Source organism: Sporisorium graminicola, chromosome SGRAM_8 (assembly GCF_005498985.1).
Source record: "Sporisorium graminicola strain CBS 10092 chromosome SGRAM_8, whole genome shotgun sequence".
In the NCBI taxonomy this organism is placed as follows: Eukaryota; Fungi; Basidiomycota; class Ustilaginomycetes; order Ustilaginales; family Ustilaginaceae; genus Sporisorium; species Sporisorium graminicola.
In genome coordinates this window covers 1519376-1538138 of record NC_043738.1, presented here as the reverse complement: position 1 = coordinate 1538138, position 18763 = coordinate 1519376, and the positions used below count along the sequence as shown (strand labels likewise).

The 18763-nt window shown below is 58.7% G+C and overlaps 5 protein-coding genes across 5 annotated transcripts; 3 read left to right on the top strand and 2 right to left on the bottom strand.

Moving 5' to 3' along the window:
• Window positions 1-385: 385 nt before the first annotated feature.
• Window positions 386-3718, top strand: EX895_006275 (uncharacterized protein; the record flags this gene model as incomplete). The annotated part of the gene is made up of 1 exon (XM_029886867.1): window positions 386-3718. The coding sequence occupies one exon, from the start codon at window positions 386-388 to the stop codon at window positions 3716-3718; it is 3333 nt and encodes a 1110-aa protein (XP_029737180.1).
• Window positions 3719-3825: 107 nt separating this feature from the next.
• EX895_006274 (uncharacterized protein) lies at window positions 3826-4791 on the bottom strand (the record flags this gene model as incomplete). The annotated part of the gene is made up of 1 exon (XM_029886866.1): window positions 3826-4791. One exon carries the CDS (start codon window positions 4789-4791, stop codon window positions 3826-3828), a length of 966 nt encoding a protein of 321 aa, XP_029737179.1.
• Window positions 4792-5902: 1111 nt separating this feature from the next.
• Window positions 5903-7132, top strand: EX895_006273 (uncharacterized protein; the record flags this gene model as incomplete). Its single annotated transcript, XM_029886865.1, has 1 exon — window positions 5903-7132. One exon carries the CDS (start codon window positions 5903-5905, stop codon window positions 7130-7132), a length of 1230 nt encoding a protein of 409 aa, XP_029737178.1.
• Window positions 7133-7389: 257 nt separating this feature from the next.
• On the bottom strand, window positions 7390-12214 carry EX895_006272 (uncharacterized protein; the record flags this gene model as incomplete). Its single annotated transcript, XM_029886864.1, has 2 exons — window positions 7390-11265; window positions 12038-12214. The coding sequence occupies 2 exons, from the start codon at window positions 12212-12214 to the stop codon at window positions 7390-7392; spliced, it is 4053 nt and encodes a 1350-aa protein (XP_029737177.1).
• Window positions 12215-16101: 3887 nt separating this feature from the next.
• EX895_006271 (uncharacterized protein) lies at window positions 16102-17225 on the top strand (the record flags this gene model as incomplete). The annotated part of the gene is made up of 2 exons (XM_029886863.1): window positions 16102-17137; window positions 17221-17225. The coding sequence occupies 2 exons, from the start codon at window positions 16102-16104 to the stop codon at window positions 17223-17225; spliced, it is 1041 nt and encodes a 346-aa protein (XP_029737176.1).
• Window positions 17226-18763: the final 1538 nt, after the last annotated feature.

The following is an 18763-nucleotide window of genomic DNA, read 5'->3' as shown; positions in this document are numbered from 1 at the left end:
TGGAGCTGGCGCTTGTCATCTGACCACCATCCTTGGCATCGACATTGTTTCCTTTCGTTACGGAATCGCAGCATCCTTGCATCGTCAGTCTAGCAAGCCAGCAACAAAGGATCGTCACTGGTCATTGCTCCAGGCGTCATACCTCTGCTTCGATCTCCGACTCTCAGAGACCTGCCATCAACCGTCCCACCGCTCTACCGTCCGAACCATCATCTCACTAGACAGACCTGCACATAGAAATCAATCGACCAACGGCCATCCCTCTCTCCCTGCGACAAATAGGCCGATGAGCACATCCGCCTACAAACTGTCCCCGCAGTAGAGCTCCTCCTTCCACCGTTCCCGTCTTTCGCTTCGTATGGACTCGAGTCTGACGCCTTAGACCATGGCTTTCGGTCGTTCTGCATCGCCCACTTCTCCGGGCACCTCGGACCACTCCGGTCTCCTCTCCACGCACGCCATCACGCACTCGGCATCAGAGCCACCCAAGCCCGCTTCTGCTTTGCATCGCGATTCGGCGGCCGAGGAAGCAGCAGCAGCGCCGCCTTCTCGTTCAGATACCAACAACCTCCCCGTTTCCAGCTCGCTACAAGATAGCACATCGCCTCCCGCTGTCACCAAAACCGAGCATGAGGCATTCTCATCTCTCCGGCCCAAGGGATCTCGACAACAGCGCGAAAACGTAGCCTACACCGCCGCGGCCACCGCGCGAGGCCGCAGCATCGACCACCACGGCGACTTTGAAGCCGAATTCGACCCCAACCGTCGCAAGTCCATCCCATCACCTGCTACTGTCATCAAGAACTTGCCAGATGCCGCATCCAAGACGCTCAACACCACGGTGGCTGCCCCCGCGCGCACACTCGACTCGATCAAGGCCAAGCTCCAGTCGCCGAGCACGGGGCAGAAGAGCAAGAGCGACATCCCGGATTCGCTGGATCAAGTCGAGCATGATCTGCGGCATAATCGGGATGCGCCGGGCAATTTGGCGAGTCCGGGTAGCCCGACCAGTCCGACCAGTCCGGGCAGCGATGTGAAGCCTGCAAAGTCTGGCTCGTTCAGCTCGTTGCTGGGAAGGAAGTCGCAGCGGTCAAAGCCTGGCTCGGCGTTGATGCAGCGTGGGCCTAAGAGGTCAATTTCAGGGTCTCGTCCTGAGCGCTCATCGTCCGCGGCTCAACGCAAGTCGAGCACGCTTTTCCACGATGATGTAGGCACGCGCGAGGAGGAGGAGGAGGAAGAGGAAGACGACGATGTTGTGCAGCAGAGGATCAGGGACCAGCAGAAACGGCTCGAGGATCTCGACGAGGCGCAGACGATCGGACTGCTTCGCACGCAGCAGGAGGCGGGGATTGAGCCGGTGCAGTCTCCTGTGTCGCCGGTGTCGAAATCGTCGTGGCTGGTCGGGTTGCCTCTGTTTGGTGGTGGAGCTGGATCTTCCAAGGATGATCACGATGAAACGCGCGCGGAAGAAGGCTCGTCATCGAGGAGGAGCAGCTTTCGGCGCGGGAGAAATCGTCAACGAGCACAGACGGAGGAAGACGATGCAGCGACAGACCACGAAGAGGACTCGCCACGCACGGCCTCTTTGCCACGTTCCAGCTCCATGAAGCATTCTTCGAATCGACATCAACCCCCCGTGCGATCCGCCTCGGCATCGCGTGCAGCTCGGAGCAAGAGTCGCCCCCGCACAGATGGTCATGCTCGAAGCGGCAGTGGTGTGCTGCATCCACCTCGCCGCCAATCGCTCACATGGACGTCGAAGCTGCGCACCAAGATTCCGATCAAAGAGTTCCCGCTGCAGGGCAGCGGCCTCGAGTCGGAGTTCAACCAGGAATGCCCGCTGTGGGCGCGCCAGCCGTACAAGTACATGTACTTTTCCTACTTCGGTCTGAGCATCGGCCTCTACCATCTGCCGCGGTGGGCAGTCTCGTCGATCTTGCCCTCGCACAGGGGTCGCCCGGACTGGAGCTGGAAAAAGGCGACCATGGTCAAGCTGTATCGGCACGGGTGTAAGCTCACCTTCCGTACACGCACGAGTCTGGGGCGGGATTTGCAGAAGGAGGTGCCTCACAGTAAGACGGTGCGGTGCAAATTTACCTGGGTTGACCCGGTGGGGGATGCAGATGTAAAGGGGGAGCTGAGGCGGGCGATGTTGGCGCAGAAGGTGCATCCGCAGCGCACGTGCGGTTTCTGGTATGGCGATGTGGCCAAGCTGGGAAAGGATAAGAGGCATCCCGGACACAGGCTGCATCGTCACAGCGGGGAGGGTTCAGGTGTTTCGACGACCGAGGGCACGCCAATGCAGGAAGAGATGGATGCACTGCGCGAATCCGAGGCTAGTCTGGGGGTGGCCTCGCAGAGCAGTGGCACTTCTTCGCAGAAGGAGGTGAAGGGTGGGGTGGGTAGGCCTGCGGAGCCTGGCGAGAAGGTGCTGTACCATTTGCACGGAGGAGCCTACTGGATCGGCACGGCGCACGAAAAGGATGTCACGGCCGCGGTGAATACTGAGAGTCTTCGGTACATGGCCGAGATCTACAAGGCTAAGGATGAGCTCGAGAAAGCGGCTTCCAGCGGCAAATCGACAGCGAATGGGGATGCAGAACAGGGGGCGTTGGCGTCGTCGTCATCGTCGTCGTCGTCTTCGGCCACTGTTTCCGGATCGTCTCCCTACGCGAACAAGCTTCTGCGCTCCTTCAGTCTGGACTACCGGCTCTGTGTGCCTGGCCGACCACGTGCCGGTTCGTACCCCGCAGCGCTGCTCGATGCGCTGAGCGGCTATCTGTACCTGGTCCGTGACCTAGGCTTCAAACCGGAAAACGTCATCATCGCAGGGGACAGTGCGGGCGGAAACCTCGCCATGGCGCTCTGCCGATACCTGCGCGACGAGGGGGAAACGATCGCCAAGCAACCCGGAGCACTACTGCTCATGTCGCCGTGGGTGGATGTCTCGCGCTCGCACTCGGGCCCCACACGTGCTCCCAACCTCGACTCGAGCGTCTACACAAATCAAGACTCGGACATTATCAGCTCGCTGATTGATTTCAGGAATACAGCGGTGTCGGCGTTCCTCGGCGACTTGCCGGCACGCGAGACGTACCGCAACCCGTACATCTCGCCTGTTTCCTTGCAGCTGCCGCTGGAGCGAGGGGGCAGTGCGCCACATTACGGGTTCCACGGGTTCCCAAAGCGGATCTACATCACCACTGGGTCAGCGGAGATCTCTTACGACCAGCATCTGACGTTGGCGCACCGATTGGCGTCGGGCACCAAGAAGGGCAGACCAGTGTATTCGGGCGACCGGCTGTCGGCGGGGTGCAATGCGAGGGAGATGGCGGAGCGAAGGAATCGACCGCGGCCAAAGGAGATGCTGGACGCCGAGCAGAACGCGATCTCAGTGACGCCGATGGATGAGCTGCGCGGGATGGAGTTTGGGGATGAGCCACAGGAAGGTGCCAGTGCAGAAAAGTATGGTGAAGTAGTGGTGGATGGCGAGCCTCGCCCTGATACTACCGAGCATAGCAAGGATGGTAACGGCGTAGCAGCGGGCAAGAGGCGTTTGCACGCGTCGCCGCCACCGGAGCCGGCGGACAAGGAGGATCGAGAGGTGGTCTTGGACGAGGTCAAGGATGCAGTGCACGACTATCTGCTGTTCAAGTGGTTCGAGCCCGAACGCTCGTCTACGTGGCGAAGGATTGCCCAGTGGATCGATGAGGTTTGATGCTGGCGCGTTTGATGCAAATGCCTGAATGTAACTCAGTTGCCGTTTTGACAGGATGCGAATGTGCTTGCGCGTGGGTATATGTGATGCAATTGCGAGAGGGTGGATTAGGAGCGCCAGTCGTCTGTCTCGTCGTCCCAATCTTCAGCAAGAGCACCGTAGTAGGCGGTGAGACTGGAGAGCTTCGAACCGTAGTTGACGTAGTTGTATTCGACTTTGACGGTGGGTTGGGGCCGGCCGGCCAGCAAGGTGGCGAGATGGGAGAGTTGCGGGAGGGAGGTGTTGCGCGGGAGATAGTAGGCGATGTTGCTTGTGGCGAAAGCGGTGTGGACGAGCGAGAAGAGGAGTGTGCCGTCGATGGGGTCGATGGAGGAGAGGCTGTAGGTGGGGTCGGTCGCGGTGTAGTCGACGCCTCCCCAGGGTGGGGAGAGGAAGACGGCCTGTACTGCATCTAGATCGGAAGGTGTCAAGCCTTTCCAGAAGACTTGATTTTGCGCACCTTTCAAGTCGTCGGACCGCCGCTCATTTAGCCGGTGAAGCAGCTCGACACTGTCACCGTGGACAAACGTGATCCTATCCTCGACCCCGTACACCGACGCATTCCATCTAGCCAACCTCAGTTTGACTTCGTCCAGCTCGACAGCAATCACCCTGCTGCACGTCATGGCGAACTGGATAGCATTGCCTCCCGCCCCCGCAAAAAGGTCTACAACCACTCCGTCACTGGCACACCTTTTGGCTATCCGAAAAGCAACGCTCTCCGGCGTGACAGAGTACCACGACTGCTCGTCGAGCAGACACCCGGCCGAATAGAGCGAGAAGAGCGAGTGTCGATGGCGCCAGTACTTGAGCATGTTGGGTGGAAAGGTGGATGGGTGAACCAGGCATAGTGCAAGTAGAGAGTGGTATTCTGAGACTTGGGTGGGGGTGAAGGAGGAAAGATCGAGGTCGGGGTGATAAGCACCTAGGTTGAGGTGCTTGCTGTTGCTGTCGGGATGGGATTTGGCGGAGGAGGGGGTGTCGAGATGTTGGACAAAGGGTGCGACGGAGGATCGCTTGCGCTTCTTGGCCATTATTGACTCAGTGAGGTCCTCGAACTGGACCTGGATTGGTTCGAGAGAGGGTGCGAAGTTTGTGATGGTGCACAAAGCAGAGTCGCTGATCAAGAACAAGAGATGTCACCTTTTGCCGTTGGACCCTGAATCGTCGGCAGAAAAAAAATCGGGATTCACCGCTCTTACATTTTACCGCAAAATAAAACCAAGAAAGCAGCGCGCTCAAACAGGCAAGTCTGTTTGCGCGCTTCTTTCCCGCGCAGCCCCTGTGTTGTTGTCGGGACGCACGCCTCCAGATCGACAACAACCCGCCAACGCCAGCAAAAGCATTTGCCTGTCCTCGTGGTTCGGTTGCTTTGATATTGGAGGGCCAGCGACCACCAACTGGCACTGGTCACTTGTTTGAGAGATCTGCCCTAGCGAAGAATTCGCTCACAGAGGAAGGCGAGCGGCGGGAACAGAAGCGCAGGGCAGTGGGGAGTTGTTGTTGTTTTCTTTTTTTGCTCGAATTGTGCGTTGACAACTCTACGCCCACAAATTGTGTGCGGAAATACCGAGATTGCGCAGAAAATGCAGAGAGCAGAGCGAGCAGACTCCTATTTTTCCTTTTCTCTCATGTCGGGCCCTAATTGAACTGCTGTTCCCCTGAGCAATTTCAAGCCGCTGCTGCTGCTGCTGCTGCTGGCTGACGCTTGATGCATGCAAGCTGGGCTGTGTTTGACCCCTCTCTCAGGCGGATGACATCCGAAACCAACACTTTTGCGGGCCTGCACTCGATATATCTCTCTCTCTTTCTCTCTTTCGTCACTTTTGTCGCATTGTTCTCTTTCGCTCAGCAAGTATCGGCTCTTCCTTGCGTCTGTTTCGTTGGAACGGTTCGTCTCTAGTCGCATCTCGCTGCCACCATCGCCAGGGCAAGCGCAAAAAAGCATTCAGCCACCAACCACAACTACATACACGCACGCACCCATCCGGTCCATCCGCGATTGCCTCGACCCAAGGAACGCGATCCAGCTCGAATTCGCGCTGAAGGCGCAAAGCATCGACACACTACCATCCAACCAGGTTGCTTTTCCTCACACTACCCAATCGCGCATCTCCTGCTTATCAGTCGCTGTGAATGCCACCCATGAACTTTATCTTCAAGTCGAAATCGCGCACGCCGCAGGAGCTGGTCCGTCACTTGCGCGATACCATCCTGCGTCTCGAGTCCTGCTCCCCCCTCGGCGGCAGTAGCTCGTCCAACTCGCTCAACAATCACTACGCCGGTTCCGGCGCCTCGTCCTCTTCGTCCTCCGGCGCTTCTGCAGCCGGCTCTTCCTCCTCGTCAGGAATCACTTCGTCCAGTTCTGGCGGTGGCAGTGGCGGGTCTTCGTCAGAAGCGAAGCGCAAAGCGGTCGACGAGATCTCCAAGACACTTTGTCAGATCAAGACCATCCTCTTCGGCGATGGCGATGCGGATCCGCAGCCGGAGCTCGTAGCCCAGCTCGCGCAGGAAGTCTACTCGCACGACGTGCTACAGCTCCTCGTGGCGCACATCTCCAAATTCGAATTCGAAGCCAAGAAGGATGTCTCGCAGATCTTCAACGTGCTGCTGCGTAGGCAGATCGGCAGCCGCTCCCCCACCGTCGAGTACCTCGCCACGCGGCCGGAGGTGATCTTTTTGACACTGCGCGGGTACGAGAACCCGGACGTCGCGCTCAACACGGGAATGATTCTGAGGGAGATGCTGCGTCACGAACAACTCGCCAAGATCCTGCTGTACAGTGACCGATTCTACACATTCTCCGACTACATCGAAACGACGACGTTCGGCATCTCGTGCGATGCCTTTAGCAATTTCAAAGAGACCTTGACTCGCCACAAAGCCATGGTCGCCTCGTACCTCGAATCGCACTACGACCGCTTCTTTGCCACATACACCACGCTGCTTCAGTCGCCCAACTACGTGACGAAACGTCAATCGCTCAAGCTCCTGGGCGAAATCCTGCTAGACCGCACCAACTTTACCGTCATGACGCGCTACATCAGCTCGGAGGACAACCTCAAGATGATGATGAACCTCTTGCGCGATAGGAGCAAGAACATCCAGTTCGAGGCGTTCCACGTGTTCAAGGTCTTCGTCGCCAATCCAAAGAAACCGCCGCAGATCGAGAACATCTTGCGGAGGAACAGCGAGCGCCTGGTCAAATTCCTTAGCGAGTTCCACAACGACAAGGACGACGAGCAGTTCGTCGACGAGAAGCAATATGTCTTGCAGATCATCGAGGCGACGGGCAAGAGTGCCGTCGGCGGGCCGGCGACGGGAGGTGGCGCAAGCGGCGCCGCCGGTGGGGGCGCCGCGATCGGTGCCAAGTAGCGACCGACGAGCGGGATCCCCGGTCTCTCATACAAGTAGCTCTCCCTCGCCCTTGTTCGCCATCCGTCGTTAGATCCTCATTACACTTGTACCGCCATTCGTTCTCTCATCACTGCCTTTCCGTCCAATACCATGCTTCATGCTCAACCTCGCCCACTCACACACAGACCCGCCACGACCCTTGACTGAGCACACTGACACAATCCGTTTCAATCACCTCGATTGCAACCTACACCACTTCAGTGCGCGCTCGTGGTTCAACCGCTCGCAATCAGAGCGTACAGCTCGTCGCTCAGCACACCGTCGAGCTCGTTGGTGCCCAGGATCTCCACGACGCCCTCTTCGTCGTTGAGCAGCAGCCCGATCTGTTTGCTGCCGAGGCTGCTGGCTGCTGCCGCGCTCGCGTCGTCTGCGAAGCCGAACCCGAGCAGGGCCGGCGCGCCAAACATGTCCTGCCCGTCCGAGATGAGTCGCAGCGCTTCCACAAGTCGCCTGCAGAGCACCGAGAACGGGTTGCGCGAGAAGTCGGGTGTTGCGCGTGCCAGCTTCTTGACAATGCGAAGCACGATACCCGACAGACCGGGGATGCGACGGAGGCGCAATTTGACCGACGGAGGCGCGAGAAACGCCAGGTTGTACAGACACATGGACAGGCGCTCGCAGTAGCCCAAGCGATGTTCCGTGTTGAGCACCTTGAAGTCGGCGTCCGTCACCGGCAGCATCTTGACCATCTCGTCCACCAGTCGCTCCAGGTCTCGCCCATCGATCAGCCCACCCAGCACCTCCCGGTTGTCGTCCGGCAGCGCCAGCTTGGACAGCGCGTCCAGTGCCAAATCCGCATGGTAGGGGATGCGTCGAATTACGGGCGGGGCAGGCGCTCCAGGTGGCAGCGAAGCCGCCAGCTCGGCGATCTCGGCCACGTGGTCCATCTCTTCCACCGCGCCCGCTTCCAAGATGAACGAGGCCAGCAGCTCGTACAGCGCTTGCACCGTTTCTGCGCTCTGACTGCGGAGCGCAAGCACTTCGCCCGCTAGGTTCGACACCACCACCAGCACCTCCTTGCGCACACGCAGCGCCTCGGTCGTCGTGAATACTGTGCTTTGACCGCCCTCCAAGGCCAGACTATCATCGACGTCATCGTCGCCGCCTTGACTGGCACGCACACGCTCGGCATCGCTCTGGCACAGCCGCGCCAGCACCCGCAGCAGCCTAGGCGTTTTGTTGAAGAAGACCATGTTCTCAGGCATGGTGCTGAAGTTCTTGATGATGGTCAAAATTGTCAAGGCGGTCGCCGCCTTGTTCTCTGTCGACCGCTCTTGCTCCGACTCGACGCCGTTGGTTGAGATCGTCGTGCCATCCAGCGCATCGTAGCTCGAGGCTGCTGTCGAAGTTCCAGCTAGCGAATCCGCCTCGCTGCCGCCGTTAAGAACGCTGCCTGCCGTCGAACGTGACCGCGTTGCCTTTCTGCGCCTCCAAATCTTGAGCTCCGCCTCTTCTGCTGCTGCAGCTGCGATCCAATCCCGGTAGGTCGGCAACGAGTCGATGCCCCTCTCCCGGCGCTGTCGCTTCGATGGACGACGCGCGGATCCACCGTGCGCGATGTTCTGCGAGACGAGTTCGTCTAGATTTTGTGCCGCAACATCCTCTGCTTTTCCTCGGAAACTCGTTTCTTCGAGCAAGTCCAGCAGCTCCTCGAGCAGGTCCTCGCACGCAGCCAATGCGAACTGAAAGCTAGGCGCAGCGCCAACTCCTGCTGACAGAATCAACAGCGTGTTGAGTGAATACGAAATCTCAAAGTCGAGGCGTGATCGCAACGACATGGTCAATCCCTGCACGTCCACCAGACCTAGCTCGCGCAGCGTTCGTGGGCGGCCTCGCGTCAGCATCGCCGGCGCATATTGAGATTCGACCAACGAGAGATCCCAGCCTCCGTGTGTGTGGACGTCGCGTCGGATGGGCAGGTATTCGATCTTGTGCTTCTGAGGAGGCGCAGGAGGTCCGACAGGCTGCGATGTTCCTGGGATGACCTGCTTCTCAGCCTGAGGTGGCGCTGCAGTCGGTGCGGGAGGCGCTCCGATCGGCGACTGACCCGCCATCGGCCCGGAACCGCCTGGTTGATCGCCGAGGTGTGCAACCGGTGGCTTCACGTCCGCACCGACCCCGACGCCAACGCCTGCAGGCAAGGGCGTGGTCAAGCCGCCGTCCGTCTTCTTGCGCTTCTTCTTTGTCTGCTTTGGCTCCGGCTTGGAGGCGGTCGTTGGTGTGTTTGGAATGGTACCGTTCATCGCTTGTGGCTTGGTCGGAGAGGGCGGCATGCCCGCAGATGCTTGTGTTGGCCACTGCGGCACACCGTGGGGACCAGGCTGACCTGCAGACTGTGCTTGCTGCTGGAATTGCTGTTGCTGGGCAAGCATCGTGCTGGGGTCGTTGAACAGGCCTGGGTGTGCTCCTGGCATGTTGCCAGATGGGCCACCTTGATTCGGCACCGGAGATGCCTCGGCGGGGGTCCCGCGTTGCGTCGAGCTCGGCGATGGCTGAGCCTGGTTCATTGGCGGCATCCCAGGGAACCCTTGGGAGCCGTTGGGCATCCCGACGCTTTGTAGCTGCTGCTGCTGCTGTTGTAGTTGTTGCGGTTGCTGCTGCTGAGCTTGCTGGAACTGTGCCTGCTGTTGCTGTGCCTGCGAAGCATCGCTTGATGAGCCAGATTGTGATTGCTGCTGCTGCTGCTGTTGCTGCTTGACCATCAGTTGGCGTGTAGCCTGCTGCATGGCAACGAAACGCTCGCGAGCCTGCTGAGAGGTAATGCGACCTGTCGCCACGAGGTGTTGCAGCTGGAGCATCTGCTGGTGCAAGTTGGCAGGAAGATTTGCCGGTGTGACCTGAGCGGGGGCGCCGGGTCGGTTGGCGGCAGGCTGTCCAGGAGCTGCTGCTTGCTGCGCTCCTTGCTGCTGCTGCTGTGGCTGTGGCTGTGGCTGTGGCTGATGCTGATGCGGTTGCTGTTGCTGTTGCGCAGAGATTTGTTGTTGCTGTTGCGGGGTCTGCGGTTGCTGCCCCGGCTGTTGTTGCATGTGCTGTGGCTGTGCGGTTTGCGATTGGGCTGCTTGAGTGTTGGGATCCGTTGCGGTCGCGTTGGGACCCGGAGCCGAAGGAGTACCCGCAGCTTCACTCTGACCGCTGGCTTGACGCTGTGGCATGCGTGACATCCAGAATTGCTCGAATGCCGAGAGGCGATCGCGGTAAAAGCCAGAGAGGCGGTCGGGAACCTCGCCTGGACTCGGAACGGCATCCGGAGCGGATTGGGTGCCGTCGGGTGGGCCAACCTTGAGGCCGAGCCGGCTAGCAATGACGGCCCAGAAGCCAGGGATCTGTGTAGCGCGCTGAGAGCCTCCGAAGTGCATGACGGCAGCAAAAAGTGCTTGCAGCTCGATCGTCTTTGTGTCGCCGGGCAAGTTGGAAGAGGCTGGACCCACAAAGCTGAGGGAGAGCTGTGGGGGAAAAGGCGTTCCGCGTTGTTGCATGAAGTTGCGCACGGTACCAACAAAGTCGCGCTTGGCACCGCCGGTCGGTGCTGCAATGCCAGGACCCGCGGCACCTTGCGTCGACGGGCTCGCTGCTGCTGCCTGTGCTGGGTTGAAACCTTGCTGCTGTGGTTGAGACTGGTTTGCCTGCATCTGTTGCGATTGCATTCCTGGCTGGCCAAAGGGCGACTGTTGTTGTGACTGTTGTTGTGCCTGCTGCTGCTGCTGTTGTTGTTGTTGTTGCTGCTGAAGCTGGTTCAGGTCGTTCTGCTGTGATGCGCCAAAGCCAAGGTCCATAGTGTTGCCGTTCGGGCCCTGTTGAGGCTGCATTTGCGCGAGCTGCGCCGGACTAAGACCTTGCATCATGGCATTCTGTTGCTGTTGCTGTGCCTGTTGTGGCTGCATGTTGATCTGACCTGATTGCTGAGCTTGATTGAGCTGGGCGCCTGGTGGAATATGGGCGCCCATCGACTGGATGGCCGACTGCTCCATCATCTGCAAGCGCTTGAGCTGCGATGCAAGATGCTGCTGTGCACTGGTCTTGGTAGGCCCGTCAGGCTGACTGGAAATGACCGCCCATTGGCGTTGAAGCGCGGCGATATTGGCGCGTATTGACTGAAGCATGGTGGTCAAATCGAAGTCCGGGGTATCGGGTGACGCGTGAGGGGGTCGGGGTGAAACGAACGTGAAGGATCAAGATTTAGAAAGGGTATCGACTAATGTCAGCGTCTGGTCGCAAGTCGAGCGAGAATGAGGGCCAAGGACGCGAACACGCTGAAGATAGCTGGCATCAATAGATGTGCGCGACACACCTCGCCTCGACACGGCCGCGTCCGAATCTCTTAAGGGTAGCAGGCGTGATGATGAAACGAGGACGGCTGCGTGCGCCAATACACCAACAGAGCGCGACGCTGCAGAGATCGTGTCGGGATCAAGGCGCGGGCGGAGGGCAGAGGCAGAGGCAGAGGCGGAACGGAGGAGGGAGACGGAACACGGAGAAGGGCGAGGAGGCCGCGGCGGCTAGAAGACCGAATGGAAGCGTGCGAGATGATGGAAGAGCAACAGGCCGCCATTCGCCGAGCCAAAGAGCGCTCTCGCTCGCTCACGAGACGCGCGACGGTTCCTTTTGGCCAAGCCACTGACCGATTCACGATCGCATTGAGCCGTCCCAAATTGCAAACTCGATTCGATTCCAGATCGAATCCAATCTGGCCGCAATTGGATGCAATCCTCTCGTGGATCGGGAACCGATCGGGGTCGACTGCCTCCTCTGCTTGCTCAGCCTCCTCTGCCTCTGTCTTCTGTTCGTGCTGTCGCATCGCTTGGCCCTCGTCATGACCTTGCACCGAGGCCACCCTTGTCACGAAACAACGAATGAAAGACTCACCTGAACCATTTGAGCTGCATTTTGCAGTTGAGAGCCCATGTTGCTGGAATCGCTGACGGCAGGCATGCCCATCTGACTTGAAGCAGCAGAGACGGCGCTCGGCTGGATCCCCGCAATGAAGTTGGGCTGTTGAGATTGCGGGAAGCCGAGCGGGAACTGCAACCCCTGCGGATTCATCGCGAAACGACGGAGATTAGGCGACGCCCGCTTCTAGGCGATGCCGCGTGCTGCTCTACGGTGGTATCTGTGCCGTTCCTGCAAAGGTAGAAGAAAGATAGGTGCGGTTGGCGTCAGTAAGCATGTCTCTGTTGAGTAGCATACGATCCATAGCGTAGATGAAAACGAGACGGGTTCATACACGACACGACAGGAAGCATCGAAAGGGTCTGAAGCCATGACCCAGAGCAAGGCTGAAGCCGACACACAGGCGTTACTGTGACGACATTGCCAGCTGGCGAACGGCATTCCAGTCTAGAGCCAGGCAGCCATGGCGAACTCAGCTGTAGCAGAGCATGAGCGAAATCCATGTGGAAAGACACCTGGCGCTGAGCATGGCGGAACCGAGTCCGCGGATAGGCTAGCGGTGGAGATCAAGAACAGTATGCGATGAGCAAAGCGAGAGTATGAAAGAACAACCTGATGCGATCAAGGCAAGCGGTCGCAGCATTCGTGTCACGGCGATTTGAGACCGGCACAGGCAAGATAGAGTTCGAGGTGAGAACCTTCGCAACCGAATGATGCACAGTGCATGGCGGAGGACGGTTAGCAACGAACGTCAAGGCGCACGTGGGAGTTAATGAGGGTGCAAGGCGAGCCTCGAAAGGGCAGAAATGATGCGAGCCAACGCCGGCTTCACGGACGGACGGACAGACAGGCTAAGGAGCGGCAACAGGGTGTGCCGGCATGGAGGGAGGACAAAAGTGACGACGGTAATGCCCCGGCAATGAAGGGACGAGTGGCTCCGTGCCGGCGACAACTGAGGTCGAGGGAAGGGCGGCGGCGGCGACGACGACGACTGCACAAGGCGGGAGGTACGACAACGATCAAACGAAGGGGGGACAGGCAATGTAATCACGAGAGCGGACATGAGCGCGAGGAGCAGCATGGACAGGCAGTCAGCCAGCTGCATGGCGAGGACGCTCGCCTTCATCCAGGCGGGAGGCGCATGTGGGTTGCATGGCTCTCGTGGAAGCTCGACGGAGGGGACGGCACAGGGAGGCGCAAGCGGAGGGGCAACCCGTCGTAGGGGGAACGTCGGGCGCTTCGGATGGGGGGCCAGAGGCGGGACAGACTCATGGATGGATGGACCCTTGGAAACAGACGCAAGCGAGGCTAGACCCAAGCTGGATGACGGATACGTACCGAAACAAGGGGACGAGGACGAGGGCCAGCCACCCGGATAAGAAGGCGAAGGGCGGAGCGGGCTTTTGCTTGTCAAGAAAACGAAGGAGGAGGAGAAGCGGACGGCGATCTAAAACCAAGATGCCGGGAAAGAGAGCTCGTGTGAGCGGACGGGAGTAGCGGGTGCGGGTGATTAGGGTTTGATCGCACGACAAGGGAGGGGAGGAGCCGGTGGAGAGTTGACGGCGATGATCCCATCCAAAGCGAATGCAATGCGATCCATCAAGCTTTTGGTTGGCGATGTCAAGAATGCGAGAGCGAGAGCAACAACAAACGGCGGCGGCGACGACTGAGATGAGGTGAGACGAGATCAGATGCGCAAAAAAGAAACGGTCTGTGTGTGCGTGTGCATTTACGTTTGCGTTTGCGTTTGTGTTGCGTGCGTGCGTGCGTGCGTGCGTGCCCAAGTCGTGCGTCGGCTCGGCCGCGCCCACTGACTGGCTGAGCCAGAATAAAAAATATAACTTACATAAATAATTAAAACTGCATTGTGCCTGCAGCATGTGACGCTGGTCTTTCTCTCCGATCACGCTTGCACAAACATGAATCCGCCTGCAATGCCCCCTTTCGATGCCGAACACACCTTCACCCTCCCTCCGATACGAACCGAAAGGAGGGCAAGCTTACGATATACCTCGCTGGGGACGGGGCGAGGGCGAGGGAAAGGGTCAGGTCCAAGTGTTTCGGCGGGTACACAAACCCCGAGGGAGCAGAACCGAACCTTTTTCCGTTGGCTGTCACCACCAGCCAGCTAGCCAGCCAGCCAGCCATTCGGCTCGCATGGCACGATGACGGGATTTGCGCCAGGCGAAGACAGACAAAAAGCCGATGAACCTAGGGTGAAAAATAACGGAACAGAGAGACGATAGTCTGCCTGCCAACACACTTGAGCCGTTTCAAGGTCAGCTCTCTTGCTCGCCATCCGGACAACTCGAGCCGCTCGCATGCTTCTTTTTGCAAACTCGAACGCTTGACACCTTGCAGGTCATTCGGACTGGGTGCTGATGTCATGCACAAGTGGTAATGCTCTGGTGCCAAGCCAGCCGCTCGGTCCATGCAATCGCTGCGCTCTCTCTGTGTGTCAAGACATTTTCGGCTGTAGCTTGCAACGAGGGAACGGAGCTGCAAAGGCAAAGGGTTGGATCGCCACTTGTGATGCAGAACAATGGACCATCCTGAAGCCGTGGAGCAGGCGTTGAAAGAAGGGAGAGCGGAGACCTTCTGTTGCCATCGATGCTTAGGCCCGGACGTGTTCGGCTATGCTTTTTGAGACTAAAACGTTTGATGATCAGTTGACAGGAGTCCGTCGGTCAAGCCTTGCCTATTTCTGGCTCATTTCAAGAAGATGCCTGACCTTTCTTACGCTGTCTGTTGTCGGATTTGCTCGTTGAGGCAGATGAGGGACGCTAGTTTGAGCGTGCCTTGCTCTCTACCACGGGATCGAGCGAGTTAGGTGGTCCAGGGTCGACGGCCAAGCACCGACAAACTCAGACAGCGGACTCTCCGACGGCGACGTCGATGCATAACCAAGCTCAGACAGATGCAGGCGAGCAGCTCGTTTTATGCTGTTGCCGTCTTCGATGGCAGCTTCAATCTCCGTCGCAGCATCCGAGTGGCCCCAAATCTTCGTCTGCATAGCTTGTGCAGTGGATAGTGCTGCTGCTCTCTACCCCTTGCACCTTTGCCCGTAGCCATTCCCTTCTGGACGTGTCAAGCAAAGCAACGAGCTGACCATGACAGAAGCTCGTCCTCCCAGCAGCGAGCAATGACGTCCCGATGGACATCGGTGTCGTGAAACTCACCAGCAGAATCTCTGGATGTGATTTCCACGCCACGGACACTGCCATGTCAGTTCCCGGATCTGTCGTCAAAGCAGGTGTAACCCTGAGTTTGAGGTCACCTTTTCGAACATGCATTTCGTGTCCTCCTTTTTAGACCCCCTTTTTGTTTCGCTGCACTTGATACTTTCGGCGACTTTGCGCCTTCTTCTGCCTGCCAAGAGAGGTACACAAGACAGGAGGATCATCAATGCTGATGTCGAAGTGCTGCTCTTCCCAGTGCTAGGCGACCTGAACCGGATGTGCCGTCGAAAAGGGATTTACTGGATACCACGAAGAGCTCTTACGGTGCACATCCCCGATACAGTGCTGCAATATCGGTGCAGTGACCCCCGATTAGGGAGGCTAAGCTCGAAGCAGGTGATCTTGAATAAATGTCGCCTTTTTTCGGAAACAGAAAAGCTCTGCTGACCTGAGAGCCTTTTCGCTTAGCTTTGCTGCTACTGCTGCTTCGGACAGGCTCCCTGACGCGCCACTCAGCCTTCTTTCAGGCTTCTCCACCCAAGCGAAGCTCAGTTCACGGCGAGTCTCTGCGTGAGTCAAAGGAAGGCCAGGCGAGCGAGTCAGTATCGGAATCTAGTCGAGCTTCGTCGGAGCCTTTTAACCTCTCTCTCTCTGTTTCTACTTCCACTTGCCTCTTCTCATAGCATCGTAGCATCGACACGGAGCTGTACGAACCCACTTGTTTCGACCGTCTCTACTATCACCACGGTCTCTGAAGGGCTCACGCTTCACCATCGTCTCCAGCGCTGTACGACACCTCAAGCATCGGTCCTTCGTCGAGTGTGCTCGTTCTGGTGCGCCCCTCTTCTCCACACCTAAGCCATGCTTCGTTCGATAACGTCGCGGTCAGCGCGAGGCCGTTTCGGTCTTGCGGCTTGTCGCTCAACACAGCCGCTGTCTTCATCGCTGCCCTCATCGTCATCGGCAGGCTACCGTTCTTTCACCAACATCACGACATCAAGATCGCACCTTACCTCCTCTTCCAAGCTCGCATTGCCCCAGCACGCACTCGGGCTACAGTTTCGTCACTACGCCACTCCCGCTGAAGATGGCGACAAGAAGAATAACTCTGCCAAGGAGCATGACGAGGACGAACAGAAGAAGAAGGATTTCGAACAGTCCGTAGAGCGAGGTCTCAACGAGGCTCGCCAGGGCAAAGCCGACGGCAGTCTTCCAGAAAACCTCAAGCAGTTCTTCGAGAGCGATAGCAAGAAGCCCACATCGAGCAAGAGCAACAAGGAGTCCGAGGCAGACGAGGACGATGTCGCCGAGCGCAAGAAGAAGAAGAACGACGAAAAGTCGTCCTCTGGCGCTTCTTCCGGCGGTGGACCCAACGGCCAATTCACCGAGATCCGCATCAACGCCAACACCATCCTCGCCACCATCGTCTCCACCTACCTGCTCTACCGTCTCACATCACCCGACCAACCCAGCCGAGAGATCACGTGGCAAGAGTTCCGCACCGCTTTCCTCGACAAGGGCCTCGTCGACCGTCTTGTCGTCGTCAACCGCTCCAAGGTCAAGGTCTACCTACACTCGAACGCCACTGGTTCCATGTACCCTGCCTCGGGCAGCGGCTCCAGCACCCCCGCCGGTGGAAGCGGACATGCTGCTTACTGGTTCAGCGTCGGCTCTGTAGAGGCTTTCGAACGACGCCTGGACGAGGCACAGCGTGAGCTCGAGATTCCTGCCAACGAGAGGATCCCCGTCGCCTATCATGAGGAAATCTCGACCGCATCGACGCTGCTTCACTTTGCACCCACGCTGCTCATCGCCGGTCTGCTCTTCTGGATGTCGCGACGTGCTGCTGGTGGCGCCATGGGTGGAGGTGGCGGTGGCGGACCCGGAGGCATCTTTGGTATCGGCAAGTCGAGGGCCAAGATGTTCAACCAGGAGACGGACGTAAAGACCAAGTTCAAGAACGTCGCCGGCATGGACGAGGCTAAGGAGGAGATCATGGAGTTTGTCAACTTCCTCAAGAAGCCCGAGAAGTACGAGAAGCTCGGCGCAAAGATCCCGCGTGGCGCCATTCTCTCCGGTCCTCCCGGTACCGGTAAGACGCTGCTGGCCAAGGCTACCGCCGGTGAGGCTGGTGTGCCCTTCCTGTCCGTCTCCGGTTCCGAGTTTGTCGAGATGTTTGTCGGTGTCGGTCCTAGCCGAGTGCGAGACATGTTCGCCAACGCCAAGAAGCACGCGCCTTGCATTATCTTTATCGACGAGATCGACGCCATCGGTAAGAGCCGTGGCAAGGGCGGCAACTTTGGCGGCAACGACGAGCGCGAGTCGACGCTCAACGAACTGCTTGTCCAGATGGATGGTTTCGGCACCGAGGAGCACGTCGTGGTACTGGCCGGTACTAACCGACCGGATGTGCTCGACGCTGCACTGATGCGACCCGGTCGATTCGATCGACACATTGCGATCGACCGCCCGGACATCTCTGGCCGAAAGGACATCTTCCTCGTCCACCTCAAGCCGCTCACGCTCCACTCATCCACCGACCGCGACCTTCTCGCCGAGAAGCTCAGCACGCTCACGCCCGGTTTCAGCGGTGCCGATGTCGCCAACGTCTGTAACGAGGCTGCGCTGATCGCAGCTCGTGGCGGCGCAGACTCGATCGAGGAGCACCACTTTGAGATGGCCATCGAGCGTGTTATCGCGGGCCTCGAGAGAAAGTCGCGCGTGCTCTCGCCCGAGGAGAAGAAGACGGTGGCGTACCACGAGGCGGGTCACGCCGTCTGCGGCTGGTTCCTCGAGCACGCCGATCCGTTGCTCAAGGTGTCGATCATCCCGCGTGGCGTCGGCGCACTCGGCTATGCGCAGTACCTGCCCAAGGAGCGCTATCTCTTCTCGACCGAGCAGCTGCTCGACCGCATGTGCATGACGCTCGGCGGCCGAGTCTCGGAGGAGATTTTCTTCACCACCATCACCACGGGCGCGCAGGACGATCTGTCCAAGATCACGCGAATGGCTTTTGAGATCTGCGCCTCGTACGGTATGAATAAGGAGCTCGGTCCCATCTCGTACCGCACCGAGCAGGAGTCGATGCACAAGCCATACTCGGAGCGCACGGGCGAGATGCTCGATTTCGAGGTGCGCAAGATGGTCGCCGAGGCGCACAAACGCACCACGCAGCTGTTGGAGGACCACCGCGCTGATGTCGAGAAGGTGGCCCAGCTGTTGCTCGAGAAGGAGGTCATCACGAGGGAGGACATGAGGAATCTGCTAGGTCCCCGACCGTTCAGCCACGCTGACGAGGCCGACCAGTATCTGGACAAGAAGGGCATGTTGAAGCGCAAGGGAGAGATCTCGGCACCTCCCCCGCCGCCTGAGGACTTCCCCACACCAGGTCTTGCTAGCACGAAGGTGGACCAGCAGAAGCTCTGATCCTCACGCAAGTTTCGACTCTTCTACACCACCATTCATGTTCGTTCCCTCGTCGCCTTGCTCTGAACAAGGGGCGCCTTTTTTTGGTTGTATTCTT